The sequence below is a fragment of the Urocitellus parryii genome, chromosome 8 (assembly GCF_045843805.1).
Source record: "Urocitellus parryii isolate mUroPar1 chromosome 8, mUroPar1.hap1, whole genome shotgun sequence".
NCBI lineage: Eukaryota > Metazoa > Chordata > Mammalia > Rodentia > Sciuridae > Urocitellus > Urocitellus parryii.
In genome coordinates this window covers 137,124,008-137,145,717 of record NC_135538.1, presented here as the reverse complement: position 1 = coordinate 137,145,717, position 21,710 = coordinate 137,124,008, and the positions used below count along the sequence as shown (strand labels likewise).

The 21,710-nt window shown below is 39.0% G+C and overlaps 1 protein-coding gene across 1 annotated transcript in view; it reads left to right on the top strand.

Moving 5' to 3' along the window:
• Window positions 1-21,710, top strand: part of F13a1 (coagulation factor XIII A chain) — a 175,158-nt gene that overhangs the window by 9,337 nt on the left and 144,111 nt on the right. The window contains exon 3 of the mRNA XM_077801735.1: window positions 6,077-6,265. Coding sequence (XP_077657861.1) covers window positions 6,077-6,265 — 189 coding nt within the window. The remainder of the gene's footprint in view (window positions 1-6,076; window positions 6,266-21,710) is intronic.

Here is a 21,710-nt window from a genome sequence, read left to right as displayed (position 1 = left end):
AGCATAGCTTTTAATCTTCCATATCTCAGCCAAGTTTCACTTTTAAATGTTTTTTCCCCAAGTTTCAATCTTTAAATGACTTATTGGAATAATATTGCAATAGAAAATGAAAATATCACTTAGAAAATACATTTTGGAAAATTCCATTCCTAGACAAAAGCATAACAATACAGACTACAATATTTTTAAAATAAACTCTCTAAATGTTTTTCATTATGAAAAGCACTGTAACCCCATAGATTTTCTTTTAGCTTAGGCTTTATGTACTCATAGGAATTCATCAGCATTTTTTTTACTTACCCTTTGTTATAAGCAGTCTGAAGACACAGGCATTTTTATTCCAACGTGTAACAAAGTTTCTTATCTGGAGGCCTTGTGTTACAAAGTCTCCTATAACTGTCTCCAATGATATGCATGGATATCCCAGAAACTTGCAAATTTTGAGGATGAAATTGTTTGAGAAATGATATGTAAAGAACTATGATGACTAAGCCTACGGTAAATGGAATAATCCATTTTAAAGTGAATAATCAGTTCTAAGCTCCAAATTTTCAGGTCCTACATTGGCTTAAGTGAAAGGAACCATATTTGCTGTGGGCTTTTTGCACATTTCCCCAGGCATGCTGACTAGACGACTGAGACATGGTCCAGCCTCAAAGGGCTTACAGCCCCATGAGTGAGACCATTTGTATAAAGGAGATATCAAGTTGTTAATGGTAATGGGTACGTTATTTTTTAAACCAAGGATACTTAACCACTGAGCCACATCTCCAGCCCTTTTTTTTCTATTTTATTTAGAGATAAAATTTCTTTAAGTTTCTAAGTGTCTCACTAAGTAGCTGAAGCTGGCTTTGAACTCCCGATCCTCCTGTCTCAGTCTCCAGAGCCACTGGGATTATAGGCACGTGCCACCATGCCCAGCTAATTTGTACGTTTTTTTGAAAAGAGAAATGTATCAGGAGGAATATATTCTAAGAATGGAGAGGAGAAAAGGATTTTATCCATCAGCAGAAATTCAGGAAAGGAAAAAAATGCAAGTGTGTCTTCTCAGAAGACAGGGAATGTAAAAGGTCATAGGTTTAGGAAAGCTGAAAGAAAGGTTCTAGAAAGCTTTCCAGTGTGCATTCTTTACTGGAGTGACTTTGCATTGCTCAGATCCAAACTTTTCACCAGTCCTCTGAGAGACCTGCCTTCTTAACTCATTGACTCCAAGAATCTGCCCAAATGCTCAGGGCTATTATCATTCTTTATTATTATCAGTTGCTGAGCGTTTACCATCTGCTAGAATTAGAGATATGGAACTCAACACATTTTCTTATTTAATCCCTATACCAAGTCTATTTTGCCAAAGAGGAAACTGAGGCTCAGGAAGTTTATATGACTTGTCCAAGGTCATAAAGACTAAAGTAAGTAGCAGAGCTGGGATTTGAGTCCAGATATTCTGGGTCCAAATCACAGGCTCCTATCCATTGTGCTATTCTAACTTTCATAATAATAACAATAATAACAACAATGACAGTAATAAGAAACATTTATTGAGAATTTACTAGGTAGCACGCACTTCAGAAGGTAGGTACTTGATTTATATTAAAAGTAGGAAAACGGTAGCTCAGAGAGAATAAATAACTTTCCTGAGGTTGTATAATTAGTAAGTAGAGAAGCATCTCCCAAAGCATATTCTGCACAACACTGATCTTCAAAGGAAAAATTGTCCGTGGTCATTTAAATATGGAAACCATTGCTCTTTGGCAGCTTTGCAGAGCACATCAGCATATTCAAGTCTCCTGTTACTGCTGTGGTAAAGAGTCCTGATTAACTTTGGGTAGGCCAGCATTTTCCAAATCAGTTTAATCAGGGAAACTGAGCCTTCCAATACCAACCGACATCCCACAGAACTAGCACATCACTCTACAAGGATAGATTGACTTTAACTAGACTCACCAGCCACTAACCAGGTTCAGTAGCCTGGGAGATAAAACTGAAAAGCCATGTTTTCTTTTGCAATGGAAATTAGGCTGATGAGCACTAGATACTAAACAAATACTTGAATCTTCCACTTCAACTTAATTTTTTTTTATTGGCAGAGCTCCTTGGGAGGATAAGGCATCTGCTAATATGCTCATTTTCAAGGACACCTGATGATGGGGGGGAAGGTAGGAATCCAGGAGGCAAGTCCTGGGAATGCTCTGGGATCAGGTCAGGTGGACCAAACTCACCGCCCTCCTAGCTAGCCTCCAGCACTGACACCATCCAAACCCTGGGGACTTCCAGAAGCAGTTTAAATTTATATTTGTAAACATAAAGGTTTGCAAAGTCCAAACCCCTTGACGTGGCCTACAAGCCTGGCAGGAGCAGGCTCCTAGATGCTGTTCCACTACGGCTCCTCCTACTACACCCACCAACCAATCTTCTTTCAGTTTCTTCAGGATCCACGCCTTGATCTTTGCACATGCTCTTTTCTCTGCTTGGAGCATTGTTCTAGGTTTTCCTTTCCACGTGGATTGTTTACTCCTCTTTTGACCACTCTTTATCTTATTTCCTCCAGAAAATCCCCTAGTCTGGTTAGGGGTTCCTACCAAAAAAACCCCACCCAGTATTCTATACATCCTTTAAAAGGCATAGTTATCCCACAGTATCGTAATCATCTGATCATGTTTTAGTATCTGCCACTATGTGTGTGCTTAGATTGTAGTTATTAAGCAATGGCCTTGTCAATATTTATATCCACCACTTGGATGGCATCATAAAATGGCACATTGTAGAAATCCTGGAGGGCAGGAAGATAGAATCTTAAATGTATTGAATGTACAGTTAGGGTATAAAATTACTTTAAGAGCAATAAGCCAATTCAATAAAAAGGAATTTACTATGAATCTACATAAGACCTCAAAATTGAGCTTAAAAGAAGAAAAAAATTGCATAAACAAAAATGGCCCAAAGCAGCACATATTAGTGGTTTGTAGGGATCTGAATTGACATTTAACTCAATATTCAGGGAAAGGACATTAGAAAACATTTTCAAGGGTCTTGCTTCATCAGATCCTTAATATAGATCTGCAGTAAGGTGTGTCTAAGATACTAATGAAACCTCAAACTGAATTAATAGAAATACACTATTTATTTATTTATTTGGTACTGAGGATTGAACCCAGGGGCACTTAACCACTGCGCCACATCCTCAGCCTTTCTTATTTTTTCATTTTGAGTCAGGGTCTTGTTGAGTTGCTTAGAACCTCACTAGGTGCTGAGGCTGGTCTTGAACTTTCCAGTTCTCCTGCTTTGGACTCCAGAGTCGCTGGGATTATAGGGGTGCACCACTGCACTCTGCAAACTACACTATTTATTTTGAAAGATGTAGTGATTCTCATTGTAGTTTATTTTAAAAAAAACCACAGCCAGACTAATGTGCTCAGTTCCAGGGAAAACACCTCCAGAGAGGAATCGACAAAATGAAATACATTCCAAAACAAATGATAGGTAGAAGTTCTGAAAATAATATCGTACAGAACAGCTGAAGAAATGGAGACTCAGAGGAGGCCTAAGAGAAGTCTCTAAATACCTGACAAGTGCCAGATGAAATGAATAGGGGACTTCCTCTATATTTATCCCAAAATCAGAACCAGGATCAACAACTAGAAAAATTATAGGGAGGCAGATGTCCATTTATCTCAAAAGAATTTTTAAAATCATGAGACTTGTTCAAAAATTAATTGTTTGGCCTGTGAGAGAGTTTTCTGCTCACTCGGAGACTGGGAGCTCAGGTTCTAGGACTTTCATGGAGATGGTTCGTGCAGTGTGTAGTAGGTTGACCAGATGGTCCAGAAAGTGCTTCTGTGAAGTTGTGATATTCATAGATTTCTTCCATGGGTAATGATGAGTGAGGAATTTATTAAATCTATTCCTGAGGACTTAGATTTGGAGGTATTTTTAAAAAAGTATTTAAAAGCACTGTGCTAAAAAAAGAAGACCAGAGGAGTTGGTCACTGAACTCATTTTCACCTGGGACATCAATGTTCCTCCAGCTCCTTCTTGAACTCAGGCTGGTTGAACTCTGGGGATTGTGACCTTAATAAAGTCAGAAAACTTAGGAGAAGGCAGATTGGATAATAAAGGTCTAGAAAATTAAACATAACAGAAAGAAAGTTCCCTTCAGGGGACCATATACTACAACAGGCTTCTGAGATGAGGCAAAAATAAAACAGCATTCTGCATTTTCTGCTGTAATGCGCTACTCAGAGTAACCCATGGAGCACCACGCCACCTGAATGGCTCTGTCAGAGCTCATGTTCCACAAGCAACTGTACACCTAGGAGCCCACCATGTGCCAGACATAGTGCCAGGCCCATGTGTCACATATCACTACATCTTCATAGAAGTTCTCAAAGTTTTAGTATGCTAATTTTAAAAAGGTAATTAGCTTATGGCTGCCAGGAGGCAGGGAGGTTGGGAGGGAAAGTTTGAAGAGCCAGGGACATAATATAGTCCCCCAGGACATGCCTCTAGCCACCTGCTTCCTCCAGTCATGCCCCATCTACCTACAGTTTACCACCCGCCATTTCTTTCAGCCATCAGTGGCTTAATTCATCCAATGGATTAATCCACTTTTGATTTCAGAACCTTAATCATTGGCTATAAGCCCACCTCTGTGCCTTGCTGCATTGGGGATCATGCTTTGAACTCATGAGCTTTTCAGGGGACATTTCAAATGCAACCTATAACAAACAGAACCCAGCTTCCTAGTTTTACCTATGAGGGAAAAAAGGGACCCAAGGGGACCAGGAATCCTGCACAAGATTCCTGTATAAAAGCAAAGATGTCTTTGGAGCACTGCAGAGAGATGCCTTAGCATGTGTATAAGCTCAGAAGCTGTGTTCTCAGAGAGTAGCATGTTTACAGCCACAAGGGAGAGTTGTGTAGCAGGCAGAGTTAGGGACAGGGGGGGGGCAGAAAGCCAGGGGCAGCCCACCAGCCTTGTCCCCCCAGTGACCCTGTAGAATGTCAAGTGCACATACAGAAGTCAGCCTCCAGAGTCAGTCTTCTAAACGACGGCATAGACAAGTAGTTGGCATTACTTTCCCATGAAGCAATCATTTGCAGAAGAGAATGGTAAAGGACAAGAGGGGAGCGAACCTCTATTCACGATTATTATGTGTTAGACTCTGCTAAGTCCTTTTATGTGCCATTTCATGTCATCTCATGTCACTTTCACAGAGATGTCAGCTCCTGTATCATGCTTCTGAAACGAATGTTGGTATCCTCATTTTATGATGAGGAAACGAGTTTAAGTAATGGAGAGGAAATTAGATGACTAGTAAACATGGAACTGACATATATACTTCTGATTCCAAAAGACAGGAACATCCTGGAAATTTTGACATCAAACAGACCGGGGTTTGACTTCCAGATGGGTCATGAGGCAATGAAAGGCTGGTTCTTGCTGTGTAAATGGAAGCGATCATACTTACCACATAGAGATGTCATTTTCCTGTCTCCAGACCTGTTCCCTCTCTTCCCTGCCTCTGAGGGACCAGGTCTACTTTTAGAATTACACAAGGATGGGGCATTTGACCTTTCCTGTGGGAAGAGGAGAATTTTGGATTAATGGCCAACTTTGTCCTTAGAAGGTCCCTTTGAGGCTTTGTCAGATTCAATTCTCCCCTTTTGAAAGATAGGAAAATTGAAGTGGCTGTGTCACATAGGGAGGCACAGTCATGACGGGAAGAGGCTAACATAACACAAACCAGCATGAGACTGAGAATCTGAAGACTTGAACTCTGGCCCTCGCTTCTCTGTGTCTAGATCTATTAGAGAAGCATCCGTCTCTCCCAAAGTGAGTGTCCTGTGATCTGAAATGAGACCAGGGATAGAAAAAGCTTTAACAAATCCTCTTCCAAAGCAAGAATATCACGAGAGGCTGACTCTCAAATTGGCTCCACGCCCCGTCCCTGTGCAGAGTTTCATTCAACAGAACTGCTTTCCTTCTTTTTTTGGGGGGAAAAAAAATCTTGGTTTTTTGAGATTGTATTGCAACCACAGTTACTTAACGGTGTCCTCTGCTTGTTTTCTCTGTGTGTAGACTTCCTGAATGTCACAGCCGTTCACCTGTTCAAGGAGAGATGGGACTCCAACAAGATCGATCACCACACTGACAAGTACGACAACGACAAGTTGATTGTCCGTCGAGGACAGTCTTTCTATGTCCAGATTGACTTCAATCGTCCCTACGATCCCAGGAGGGATTTATTCAGGGTGGAATATGTCATTGGTGAGTACTATGTGCAAGACCTACTCACGATACCATGGTTGAATTGCAGAGAAAGGTGGATATTGCATGATTTCCTTGCATCATATTTATTATTTATTTAACAATGGTTGGTACTGAGATTACATCCAGCCTCTGGATGGGTCACTTCTAAGATGGGTCTGCATCATGCCCTACATCCACAATTTGAGCCTACACTGGTAAAAAAAAAATCTAGTATAAATAAAAGTAAAATTGGTTGGCATAAAATGTTAATTAACTAAAGTATTTTTCTCCAAACAAATCGGTTTTGGCATCGTATAGTCATGATGTTTTATTGACCACCATGTTGGGTCTTGTGTGCTGAAACTATTTGACAATCTTAGCACATGATCTCCACATATGCATTTCCCAAAGTGTGTTCTGAGCTAATCTCATGGGTTGGTCCATGAAAACTAGATGATCCAGCAAAGTTCACTAAACACTCCATGTTCAGAATCTCCTCTTGAAAGATTGACAATGCACATTAGCATCAAAGGTTCTGGGAAGTAAGGTTTAACTTTGTTTGGTCCAGTGACTTTCAAATTAATTTGATCATGGCGTCCTTTTATTAAGTTATACCTACTAACATTTGACACATTTTGGCAAACATTTCTCTAGGAATTTACAAAACAATCATGGAAACATGTGCACAGAAAAGTAAGGGTGGCTTAGTAGAAGGAAATCTGTCAATCATCCCTCATGTGAATTAAGGGACAAACTTAGGCAATCAATCAATAGTGCCTGAAAGATACATGGTAAAATTCAGCAGGCATTTGTACACAAAGCTTAAGAAAAGTAAAAGTAGAAGTTCTTCAATCATAATAAAGATTATTTACCTCCAAACAAAATTTAAGTGGAAAAATTTTAACAAATTTAATTCTAACCACAAATTAGAAAACCCTATCGCTACCCTTTTTGTCTTAAAGCCTTGCTTCAAAAATTTTAGAAAATGAAAAATATAGAAGTATCTGCTATAAATACTGAAAAATAAGAGGAAAAAGTTCACATTTTGCTAAAATTATGATTGTGTAAGTGAAAAACCCAAAATATTCAAGGCAGAAAAGTGCAGTATTTATAAAACTTGGCAAATGACTAGACAGAAGATAAATGCATAGAAATCAACAGCTTTTACCTTTGTCTAGAAAATTTCTATTTGTAATAGAAATTTTAATTTCTGATAGAAACAAATTTTTTATTTCTAAATGTCTAATAGAAATTAGAAAAACATATTTCATACATGATAGTGACCAAAAGTTTGAAAAGTCAACCAAATTTTATAAAGCAAGATTCAAAATGTATATACAGCATCTATTAAATTTTAATGAAAGACATAAGAAATCAATGAAAAGGCAAACATGTTCTTGGATGGGAAGTTTCACAATATATTTTTTAAAACTCTCCCAAGGTGTTAGGCAAAGGGTATAAAATTTCAGTTTGGAGAACAAGTTTTATGATCTATATTACACAGAATGGTGGACTAGTTAAAAATAATGTATTATATATTTCAAAACTACTAAAAAAGTAGTCTTTAGACAGGTGAGTGGCACACACCTGTAACCCAGTGGCTCGGGAGACTAAGGCAAGAGGATCACGAGTTCAAAGCCAGCCTTAGCAAAAGTGAGATGCTAAGCAACTCAGTGAGACCCTGTCTCTAAATAAAATACAAAATAGGGTTAGGGATGTAGCTCAGTGGTCAAGTGTCCCTGAGTTCAATTCCAAATACCAATAAAAAAGAGTAGACTTTAAATGCTCATACCCTAAATGGTAAGTAGGTAAGGTGAAGGTGATGGATATGCTGAATAGCTTGATTTAGTAATTGCATGATGTACATAATATCACATTGTACTTCATATATATATATATATATATATATATATATATATATATATATATGTATATATAATTATTATTTATTAATTTGTTAAAGTCTTCCAGTTAGAATCCCAATGGAGTTTTAAGGGCCTTCTGGTTTTTTATTTTGTTTTTCTTTTGGACTTCAATAAGACAGTCTTAAAGTTTATTTAAAAGAATAATTACCTGACAAATCCCAACAACAAACTACACAAAAATTAAGAAGATACTCTATTACTTATATCAGAAGCAGCTATTGAGTCATACTATTGGTTCATACTAGGAAATCTACAAGTATATTTTAGTATATAAGAGAAGTTAGAGATTTCATAGAGTAAAGAGATGTATATGGGGTTTTTTATTTGTTTTCTGTTTGTTTGTTTGTTTTTTTAATAAAAGAAACCAGAAACTCTGGCTCTCTAATTCAAAAAAAATGAAAAATTGATTCTCATACCATATGCAGTAATAAATATCATATTGCATAAATATTGGTGTAAAACACAAAAAATTACAAGAAGATTTGTGAGAAAATTGAACAGATTAAACTAAGTTTGTGAACACTGAAAATTTAGAAAACAAAAATTGTGTAAACATATCAAACTAGGATGGAAGAACATGGCCGCCGGCGAAGAGGCAGCACATTCAAGGCGTCCGTGGTAAGGGGATCAGAGAGACTCATTAATACACCCACAGGCGTCAGGCTGAGAAACTTCAAGCAAAATTCCACTGAAAGGAGACCTACCGGGAACTAGTAAGTTTAATTGGAGGTGTCTGCTTGTCACAGACTACTGAATCTCGGCAACGCAGAGCAGGGGCACAGCCCCGCCAGCCGCCTCCAAATGGCTGCTGCTCACTCGTAGCAGCAATCTTAGGAGTGGGCGTGGCCTGCCTGGGCCCACACCGGCCTGGCTCTGTGAACCGCTGCTGGCCGCTGCCAGACGAGCGGCCCACAGGGTGCACCGAGCTTAGGAGCGGGCGCGGCCTGCCTGGGCCCACACCGGCCAGGCTCCGTGATCCACCACCGGCCGCTGCCGGGTGGTTGCAGTCCACACGTTACAGCGAACGTAGGAGCAGACATTGACCGACTGGGCCCCCGCCACCCGGCTCTGTGAACTGCCGCCGCCCACACGCTACAGCAAACTTAGGAACGGGCGCTGCCTGCCAGGGCCCACGCCCGCCGCGGCTTTGTGAACCGCCGCCGGCTGGTGCCAAATAGTCGCTGCCTGCAACCTTGCAGTGAGTGGGGGAGCGGGCGCTGCCTGCTCGGCACCGGCCGGCCCGACTCTGTGAACCTCCTCTGGTGGTTTGGAGCTGCAAACGACCACCCCCCACCTGCCAGCCCAGTGCTGCAAACGACCAGCTCTGGGAAAGGCCCCGCCCACAGCAGGAGTGGAGACTCACCCAGTCCGGGTGGAAGAACTGCTGCACAGTGATTGACTCCCGCCTACTGAGGGGAGAGACTTGGCCCGGTAGGCATAGCTCCATCTACTGGAAGAGCAGTTAATCGAACTCTAGGACTACATTTATAATTTTTTTTTTTTTGCTGTCCTTTTAAATGTTTTTTTAATCCATCTTATTTTATTTTATTCTATTTTTTTAATTTCATTTTTCATTTCTACTATTATTATTTTTTTAAATTCTTTTAAATTTTCTATTTTGTTCTTTCCTTCTTTTCTCCTGCCTTTACATTTCTTTTCAATTTTCTTATTCCCCCTTCCTTGAATTCTACCTGCTTACTCTCATTCTCTTTAGTGACTTCTTCCCATCCCTTCTAATATCTTTCCTCCCAAGCATCAAATAAATTTATAGGAGTAAACAGTAACTCAGCAGTCAAACAGAACAAGAAACAATATGAACAGCATGAAAAAGCAAGGAAGAAAAGGAGTGCAAACAATGCAGGACAGCCTAAATATTCAGGAGGATATAGAGTCACCAGAAAAATGGTCATATAAAGAACTCATGGATCACCTGAGACAGATGGAACGGAACCTTAAAGAGGATACGAGACAGCAAATTCAAGCAGCGAAAGAACACATTGAGAAGGAATTACATAAACAGATAAAAGAAGAAGTTAAGCATCTTTATCAGGAGATAGAGACTATAAAAAAGAATCAAACAATGATCTTAGAAATGAGGGAAATTATAAACCAAATTAAAAACTCAAATGAGAGTATCATTAATAGAGTGGAGCAAGTAGAAGCCAGAACGTCAGATAACGAAGACAAGATATATCATCTGGAAAAGAGTCTAGCCAACTCAGATAGGCTGGTTAAAAATCACGAGAGAAACCTACAAGAGATATGTGATAATATAAAAAAACCAAATTTAAGAGTCATTGGGATAGAGGAAGGGATAGAGATTCAAACCAGGGGAATGAGTAATCTACTAGATGAAATAATTGCAGAAAACTTTCCAGAAATAAAAAAGGAAACAGATATACAAATTGTAGATGCATACAGGACACCGAGCATACAAAATCACAGTAGACCAACGCCAAGACACATTGTTATGAAGATATCCAATATACAGAACAAAGAGAAAATATTAAAAGCTGCAAGAGAAAAGAGAAAGATTACATTCAGGGGTAAACCAATAAGGTTAACAACGGACTTTTCAACTCAGACGCTGAAAGCGAGAAGATCCTGGAACAACGTATTTCAAACACTGAAAGACAACGGATGCCAACCAAGAATTCTGTACCCAGCAAAATTAAGCTTCAGATACGACAACGAAATAAAAATCTTTCACGATAAACAAAAACTAAAAGAATTTGCAGCCAGAAAACCAGCGTTGCAAAGCATCTTGAGCAAAACACTTCACGAGGAAGAAATGGAAAACAATAACCAAAGCCAACAGTGGGAAGTACCTCAGTAAAGACAGATGGAGCGGGGAAAGGTAATCATGGAGAAACAAACGAAATATAAAAAAAAAAAAGAGATAAATAATCAAACATGGCTGGAAGTACAAACCATATATCAATAGTAACTCTAAACATTAATGGTTTAAACACTCCAATAAAGCGACATAGGCTGGTAACATGGATTAAAAAAACAAATCCAACAATATGCTGCCTCCGGGAGACACACCTGACTGGAAAAGACATACACAGGCTGAAGGTGAAAGGTTGGGAAAAAATATACCACGCACACGGTCCGCGCAAGCAAGCAGGTGTGGCCATCCTCATATTGAATAAAATCGACTTCAAGACTAAGTTAATCCAAAGGGATAAGGAAGGACATTATATACTGTTAAAAGGAACCATTAAACAACAAGATATAACAATTATCAATATTTATGAACCAAATAACGGTGCTGCGAAATACATAAAACAAATTCTCCTCAAGTTCAAGAATCAAATAGATCACAACACAATAATTATGGGTGACTTCAACACACCTCTCTCACCATTGGACAGAACCTCCAAGCAAAAGTTGAATAAAGAAACTATAGAACTCAATACCACAATCAATAACCTAGACTTAACTGACATATATAGAATATACCAACCATCATCCAATGGATATACTTTTTTCTCAGCAGCACATGGATCCTTCTCAAAAATAGACCATATATTATGCCATAGGGCAACCCTCAATAAATATAAAGGGGTGGAGATTATACCATGCATTTTATCTGATCATAATGGATTGAAACTGGAAATTAATGATAAAAGAAGGAAGGGAAAATCCAATATCACATGGAAAATGAACAATATGTTACTGAATGATCAAGGGGTTACAGAAGACATAAAGGAGGAAATCAAAAAATTCTTAGAGATAAATGATAATACAGACACAACATATCGGAATCTATGGGACACAATGAAAGCAGTTTTAAGAGGGAAATTCATCGCCTGGAGGTCATTCCTCAAAAAAAGGAAAAACCAACAAATAAATGAGCTCACACTTCATCTCAAAGCCCTAGAAAAGGAAGAGCAAAACAATAGTAAATGCAGCAGAAAGCAAGAAATAATTAAAATCAGAGCGGAAATCAATGAAATTGAAACAAAAGAAACTATTGAAAAAATTAACAAAACTAAAAGTTGGTTCTTTGAAAAAATAAACAAGATTGACAGACCCTTAGCCATGCTAACGAAGAGAAGAAGAGAGAGAACTCAAATTACTAACATAAGGGATGAAAAAGGCAATATCACAACAGACGCCACAGAAATACAGAAGATAATTAGAAATTATTTTGAAAACCTATATTCCAATAAAATAGAAGGTAGTGAAGACATCGATAAATTTCTTAAGACATATGACTTGCCCAGACTGAGTCAGGAGGACACACACGATTTGAACAGACCAATATCAATGGATGAAATTGAAGAAGTAATCAAAAGACTACCAACCAAGAAAAGCCCAGGACCGGATGGGTATACAGCGGAGTTTTACAAAACCTTTAAAGAAGAATTAATACCAATACTTTTCAAGTTATTTCAGGAAATAGAAAAAGAGGGAGTTCTTCCAAATTCATTCTATGAGGCCAACATCACATTGATTCCGAAACCAGTCAAAGACACTTCAAAGAAAGAAAACTACAGACCAATATCTCTGATGAACCTAGATGCAAAAATCCTCAATAAAATTCTGGCGAATCGGATACAAAGACACATCAAAAAAATTGTGCACTATGATCAAGTAGGATTCATCCCTGGGATGCAGGGATGGTTCGATATACGGAAATCAATAAATGTTATTCACCATATCAATAGACTTAAAGATAAGAACCATATGATCATCTCGATAGACGCAGAAAAAGCATTCGACAAAGTACAGCATCCCTTTATGTTCAAAACATTAGAAAAACTAGGGATAACAGGAACTTACCTTGATATTGTGAAAGCTATCTACGCTAAGCCACAGGCTAACATCATTCTGAACGGAGAAAAATTGGAGGCATTCCCTCTAAAATCTGGAACAAGACAGGGATGCCCTTTATCACCACTTCTATTCAATATAGTTCTCGAAACACTGGCCAGAGCAATTAGACAAACGAAAGAAATTAAAGGCATAAAAATTGGAAAAGATGAACTTAAATTATCACTATTTGCAGATGACATGATTCTATACATAGAAGACCCAAAAGGGTCTACAAAAAAACTACTAGAACTAATAAATGAATTCGGCAAAGTGGCAGGTTATAAAATCAACACGCACAAATCAAAGGCATTTCTGTATATCAGTGACAAAACTTCTGAAACGGAAATGAGGAAAAACACTCCATTCACAATATCCTCAAAAAAAATAAAATACTTGGGAATCAACCTAACAAAAGAGGTGAAAGATTTATACAATGAAAACTACAGAACCCTAAAAAGAGAAGTAGAAGAAGATCTTAGAAGATGGAAAGATATACCCTGTTCATGGATAGGCAGAACTAACATCATCAAAATGGCAATATTACCAAAAGTCCTCTACAGGTTTAATGCAATGCCAATCAAAATCCCAATGGCATTGCTTGTAGAAATAGATAAAACAATCATGAAATTCATATGGAGAAATAAAAGACCCAGAATAGCAAAAGCAATTCTGAGCAGGAAGTGTGAATCAGGTGGTATAGCAGTACCAGATTTCAAACTATACTACAGAGCAATAGTAGCAAAAACAGCATGGTACTGGTACCAAAACAGGCGGGTGGACCAATGGTACAGAATAGAGGATACAGAGACTAATCCACAAAGTTACAACTATCTTATATTTGATAAAGGGGCTAAAAGCATGCAATGGAGGAAGGATAGCATCTTCAACAAGTGGTGTTGGGAAAACTGGAAATCCATATGCAACAAAATGAAACTGAATCCCCTCCTCTCACCATGCACAAAAGTGAGCTCAAAATGGATCAAGGACCTAGATATCAAATCAGAGACTCTGCTTATGATAGAAGAAAAAGTTGGCTACGATCTACATATTGTGGGATCAGGCTCCAAATTCCTTAACAGGACGCCTATAGCACAAGAGTTAACAGCAAGAATCAACAAATGGGACTTAATTAAACTAAAAAGTTTTTTCACAGCAAGAGAAACAATAAGAGAAGTAAATCGGGAGCCTACATCATGGGAACAAATTTTTACTCCTCACACTTCAGACAGAGCCTTAATATCCAGAGTATACAAAGAACTCAAAAAATTAGACAATAAGACAACAAATACCCCAATCAACAAATGGGCCAAGGACCTGAACAGACACTTCTCAGAGGAGGACATACAATCAATCAACAAGTACATGAAAAAATGCTCACCATCGCTAGCAGTCAGAGAAATGCAAATCAAAACTACCCTAAGATACCATCTCACTCCAGTAAGATTGGCAGCCATCAGGAAGTCAAATAATAACAAGTGCTGGAGAGGATGTGGGGAAAAGGGTACTCTTGTACATTGCTGGTGGGACTGCAAATTGGTTCAGCCAATTTGGAAAGCAGTATGGAGATTCCTGGGAAAGCTGGGAATGGAACCACCATTTGACCCAGTTATTGCCCTTCTTGGTCTATTCCCTGAAGACCTTAAGAGAGCGTACTACAGGGATACTGCCACATCGATGTTCATAGCAGCACGATTCACAATAGCTAGACTGTGGAACCAACCCAGATGCCCTTCAATGGATGAATGGATTAAAAAAATGTGGCAGTTATACACCATGGAGTATTACGCAGCTCTAAAAAATGACAAATTCATGGAATTTGCAGGGAAATGGATGGCACTAGAGCAGATTATGCTTAGTGAAGCCAGCCAATCCCTAAAAAACAAATACCAAATGTCTTCTTTGATATAATGAGAGCAACTAAGAATAGAGCAGGGAGAAAGAACAGGAAGAAAAGATTGATATTAAACAGAGACATGAGATGGGAGGGAAAAAGAGAGAGAAGGGGAATTGCATGGAAATGGAAAGAGACCCTCATTGTTAAAAAAAACTACATAAAAGAGGTTGTGAGGGGAATTGGAAGAAAAAACAAGGAGAGAAATGAATTACAGTAGATGGGATAGAGAGTGAAGATGGGAGGGTAGGGGAGGGGGGATAGTAGAGGATAGGAAAGGTAGCAGAATACAACAGTTACTAATAGGGCATTATGTAAAATGGTGAATGTGTAACGGATGTGATTCTGCAATCTGTATTTGGGGTAAAAATGGGAGTTCATAACTCACTTGAAACTAATGTCTAAAATATGATATGTCAAGAGCCATGTAAGGTTTTGAACAACCAATAAAAAAAAAAAAAGAAATGGAATGTGATGGGTATTATTATCCAAATACATGTATAAAGACACGAATTGGCATGAATATACTTTATATACAAACAGATATGAAAAATCATGCTCTTTATGTGTAGTAAGAATTGTAATGCATTCTGCTGTCATATGTAAATAAAAAATTGTTATAAGTTCAAAAAAAAAAACATATCAAACTATCACAAATGGCCATGTATATGACCAAATGACCCAAAACAAAATTATTATCAAAAATATCCCAAATGAAATAAATAGACAGGAAAGACCTTGAAAATCATTCAAAGCATAGATTACAGATAAATGGTTAACATAGTAAAAAAAATAAGCTCTTACAGATTGACAATGTACAAATAACCAATAGAGATGTATACAAAGAATGTAATCAACAAAAGAGAAACCCCAAAATAGCCTGTTATCATAGGAAAACACACTCAAATACAGTAATAGACTGAAGAAGCAGATATCTCTCAGACTGGAAAAAATTTGGAAAAATGTTAATATCTTTTTTTTTCCCTCAGCACTTTTTGTATTTTATTTAGAGACAGGGTCTCACAAGTTGCTTAGGGCCTTGCTGAGTTGCTGAGGATGGCCTTGAATTTGTGATTCTCTTGCTTCAACCTCCCTAGCTGCTGCGATTACAGGCATGAGTCAGTGTACCCAGCGGGAAAGTGTTAATATCTTTTGCTGATATGCATGCAGAGAAAAACATGCATTGCTGATATAAATGTGCAATTTTGTAATGTTTTCTGAAAGCAATTTAGCAATGTCTACTAATAGTAAAAATACATATAGCCTTTGACCTAGCAATTCCAATCTTAGGCATTAATACTAAAGATACTTAAAATCCAGTTTATAAAGTTAGGTATTACCAACTATAACATTGTTTATAGTGACAAAAAAAATTAGCATTTCAATCATGGAATGGCTGAATATATTGTGATATGTTCACATAACGGATAGCTAGTTTTAAAAAAGATCTAATGAAATCTATGCTGATGACTTCAAGAAAGGTAATGAGTTAGAAAAATGTATAGAGGAGTATATGAATATTTTCTATGATTTTAACTGTACAGTAATCATCCATAATATGTGCAGGATACGTTCCAAGAGCTTCAGCAAGATACCCTAAACCACAGATAGAACTGAAACCTATACATTTTATGATATTTTGCTACACATATGTACTTACAATAAAGTCTTACTTATAAATTATGCACAATAAGAGATAAACAGCATAATTATAATAAAACAGAATAATTATAGCGATAGAGTATAACCAATGTTACGTAAATATGGTCCTTTCTTCCTCACTCTCAAAAAATATCTTCCTCTGCTCTTCACCTTTCTTGTGATGACGTGAGATGATAACAAAGCCGCCATGATGAGATGGGGTGAGGTGGATGGCGTAGACCTTGGTTCCTAGCACCAGGCAGCTGCCTTAGGCTTGCTGGAACGTGACCACTGTGGCACCATGACAGGCATGTGATCACTGAGATGGTGACCAGTGACTAAGGGCCAGGTAATGTCTATATTGTGAGTTTTTGCTGGACAAAATGTTGATTCACTTCCTTCATGGGAAGGAGAAGAAAGACACCAGATTCATCGCACTATGGAGAATGGTGCATGTTATAAATTACTTATGACAATTTTTAAATTGTTTATTCCCCCAATTTTTCATTTAATATTTTTAAACTGTGATTGAAACTGTGTAAAATGAAACTGCAGATAAGAGGAGACTACTGTATTGAGCAGAGATCTGTCCACTATTGTGAGTATAAAAGAGAACCAGAAAGACCCAGTTAGGTGCTGACTGGGCTTCTTGTGGGGGTACATCCAAAATAAGGGGGGAAAAGCAAAGCAGGGGTAGGAACTAGCAACAAAAAGAGGAACAAAGCAAACATGAGATGATTACATGTGTGAAAACATATTGATGTACATGAGAATATATATGAATATGTGTTTAGGTATATATGTGTATGTGTGTGTGTGTGTATAAATTAAACTAAAAATAAACAAATAATCTCAGACCCCCAATTACTTGAGAAATACAGTTTGTACTTAGCATTTACAAGTGCAAAATGGTGTATAAATGTGGGAAAAGCCATTGGTTGAAACCAGAATAGAAGTGGGAAGGGGAGAAAGATACAGATAAACAACATCCACGTGGTGATTGGGGTCCTGCATAGAATTGTCTGTTATGCTCATTGTGGGGTGAGAGGAGGGAGAGCTGCATTAGGATGCCCCGTATGTTAAGTGAACTAAAATAACCACAAATTTAATCGTATTTGGGGCATAGACTATTATGGTTAATATACATTTTAAGTATTTTTGTCATGGATAATTCCAGTGAGGAAAGAATCCACAGCTAACATTGTTAACAATTATTTAAGATCTGATGAAAATTCCTTTTTATTTCTCCCACAGTTCATAACCAATCTCTTTTCTGTGTACACGTGGTAGGTATACATAAGTGCTTGTCTGAGCACAAGGACTAGACCTCATTCAAAAGCCCTCAGCAGACTACTCTTGAATTCTGTGCCTGTCAGCTGACACCCATTTGGAACTCCTCGTGGTTTTGTCCTAACTCTAAGGGAATTTTTAACCTCTGCCTTTAGAGCCAGGAATTCAGGACAGTAAGAAGTGGTTAGGGATGTTGTGGCTTTGAATTGGACTTTCTGAGGCCTGAGACCCTCTCCTAAAGACCATTCAGAAAATAATCTTAGAAGTGGAAGTCTCAGGAAGGATGATTGAGTTGAGTTCCTAGGAGAGGAAGATGGAGGAGGGGATTGGTGTGCAGAAAGCTCACTGGAGCAGGCTCTCCGAATCGACCTCTGTGAGGCAGGAGGGATCAGGGCTGGACCAGGGAGAGCTGGAGAACCAGGCCACCAGGGCCTCCATGGGCGGGATCAAGGTGCACTCTAGAGCTGGGTGGGGTCTTCAGAGTTGTCCCATCCAGGCAGAAGTGTGGGTCCTATCTACCAAGGCACAGGTGGCGGTGCGTTTATAGTCAACCCGCAGGAGGGCATTGGAACCTCAGTGCGGGTGGTTCTCTGCCACTCAGGGCAGACCGTTAAGAGCTCCTCAGTGAATGGGAACATTCAGGAGAGGTCTGAGACCCATACCACAGCATCCCCACAGTGAGCATTTGAAGTCCCTTATTTAAGAGAAAATAAAAAAGTGGTATTGCTCTCATTACTTCAGCAAAAAAGGAGAGAAAGCATGGGTAATCTTACTTGTAAAATGAACACTTACATATCTTTTTTAAACCGACTTGCATTTAAAACCCTTCTCAGAGCCTTTAACATCTGCTCTCAGAGTTAATCTGTACTCCAGGATACATGGCCATTAAAGGCATTGTTACATTGGGGGGGGGTTCTATTTCCAAATTTATGGTAGACACAAGAAAAGGAAAGTGGCAGAATTCCACATTGTGCTATTTAGTGTTTGAGAAATCAAGCGCACTTTTAGAAGGCAATTAAAAGACAGGTGATGGGGATTTGTCTTGACGGGTGTCTTTCTGCACATCTTGTCATCAGGAAGCTACAGAAGGGTCTCAGCTTCTCTGTTGCACTAGTGCTAAGACGGGGGACAGGGGATGAGCATTCTTGAGCCCTCAGTGGGGCTAAGAAACAATTCTCCTAACATGCTGTACTTGTATAAATAGGAGAGAATAAAGCTCTGGAAATTAGATTGTAAGTGTAATGCTGTACTGAGAACAGACAAGTATTGAATGTGAACTGGAAATGAACTTAAATGCAAAAGTTTTTATATATACAGGTGCACCACAGCATTGGGAAATCTAGAATGTGAACAGACTGCTTAAAAAAACACACACACACACAACAAAAAAGACATTACTTTTGTTTAGTTAAAAAAAAGTATATATATTCATCATACATACATACTTACATATAAATTATGCATTTTCATATGTATATTCATATATAATGAATAGGCAAATCTTTTTAAATATTTCTTATAGAGTGTTTAACACAATGGGATATCATCAATAAAGATCAAGCCATTATTATATAAACATACACTTAAGTTCTAAATACTTGCACTGAATTACTTCCACTTTGAATTGCTAATGTTGCATTGTTTCCCTGTGGACTTTATATAAGGTCAACTGGGATGTGTTGATACTTGGGGCGTCTCCTTGTTGCTATCCTCAGAACCTAGGTCACGGGATATATTCATAAGTGACTCTGCCTTCTATGCTCCTTCCTTTCTTCCTTAATATTTAAGTAAATAAAATTTTAATATAAAAGTATTTTTTTGTGGTACCAAGGATTGATTCCAAGTAATTTATTACATTAAGGAAGATGGCCCCAGATTACTCCAGATGTGCTGGGTTCTCCAAGTAGAGAAAGTGAGCAGGAGAGTTAGGGCATTGGTTCCACTGGGGATTTATGATCTCGTTATTCATCAGCACAGCTCTCTCCTAGAATTAGGTGAGAAGTGTTAATGAATTCAAAGAGGTGGGTGTGGCTGAAATATGTGCTCCTAGCCTTTTCTCTCTTCCCACCTCTGAGCCTGCAGCCCCCGACAAATCATGAAAGGCTTGGAGAGAGTGTTAATTATAGGCTTGCTAACCTGGAGCTGGAGCTGTGAAAGGTAGGAACAGCTTGTGGTGTTAATTTGCTGTGACTTCAACATGGACCCCCTACTTCTTTAATACCCAACTGTGGAAGAAAGCAGGAAAGAATTCTTTGTCGTTTCCTTCTCAGCTCTCCCAAGGCCAGAGAGGTTGCTTGACCTAGTCAGCCCTCCCAGGTAACCACACGGTGGTCTGTGAGCAAGTTTCCTTCTTCCTGGTGCCTGTCAATCACAGAAGCCGGAAGGTGTCAAAGTCAGGATTTCAGAGGTTCCTTTGACTTTTTCCTCGGTTCCACAATGGCCCCCCTAGCTCCATGCTTCATATTTCTACTTATAGCAGAAAGAAAAGGGGAAGGATGGCAACCGTCAGACCTGCGCCCCTTATCAGGAAAATAAAAGCCTTTCCAGAAGTTTCCGGGAAGCCATACACAGTTCATTGGCTACGCTTATCTGTAAGGGAAGCTGTGAAAGTACTTCCTTTGCCCAGGCTCTTCAGAGGAGAGGGTCTAAGGAGAATGGATGGTGGTAGACACCAAGAAGACATGCTGGACATCCCACCCATGTTTGCCACCCAGGTGCAGCCTTCTTGAGAGGGTGGCTCATGGTCCAGGCGTCACAGGCCCAAGCACATCTAGGGCCAGGCCAGCCGCACCAACCCTGCATCATTCACACCATCAATCATCCAAATATCATCACCAACGCTTCGTTAATTGTATTTCATGCAATTTTATTTTTTTGCATTATAATTCTTAATACAACATATATACCACAACTTTTCATGCCTCTGTTTATCTATAAGGTATGTTGGCCCCAAATTCAAATCTTCACTCATGTATTTTGTATAATGATGTCCATCACCTTCCACCATCCTTGCTGATCCCCTTCCCCGTCCCTTTCCCTCCCACCCCTCTTCCCTATCTAGAATTCATCCAATCTTCTCAATTCTTGAGTAGCATTTATCAAAAACAAGCAGCCATGTCAGAGTCAGTTGTAAGGATGGGGAGGATATAAAGGATTCTTAATCAAGATAGCCTGCTCCAGCCCACGTTATGGGTTAGGAATAAAAACTGGAGGAGAGATGCTCAGAGAAAGGGGGAGAGCCTGGCTCAGGGCTGTGGTTGTAGGAATGGAGAAGAGTGATGGGATTTGAGAATTAATTAAGAGGCAAAACCAATGGAAACTTGTAATTGTATGAGAGGTGAAAGGGCCGAAATAGTCACTCCCAGGTCCCAGGTCGGTGTCTGATTGGGCTTTGAGGACAGATTCCAAATGAGATAAAGAATGCAGGCTGTTTGGGAGTAAAAAGGTGACTGTGGGAGGTGATAATGGTGATAATGTCTCCCACTGATAATGTGCAAAGGCATTTCCCACCTAATTCTTCCAGTGGCTTTTTGGGTATTTGGGTGATTGTCATAATTTTTCAGATGACATTAAAGTTGGAATGAATAAATAACTGACCCCAGATCCTAACCTGCAAAGTTCTGGGACTGCTATTCAAACTCACATCTGTGTGTGAGCCTCTCCTGAGCACAATGCATGGGTTCTCCAAGGCAGCACTAGGGATCAGAATGCGAGTCAACAGATGCGATTCTATTTGAACCTGGTGCATTTGAGGCACGGAGGGTATTCAACATGCCCAATAGACAAGACGAGTCTGGAGTGCAGAGAAGTAGTTGGTGTTGGGTAGATGGAGATGGAGAAATTATATACATATAATGGGCACGCTCACTTGGAAATCGAGAAGGAAGAGGAT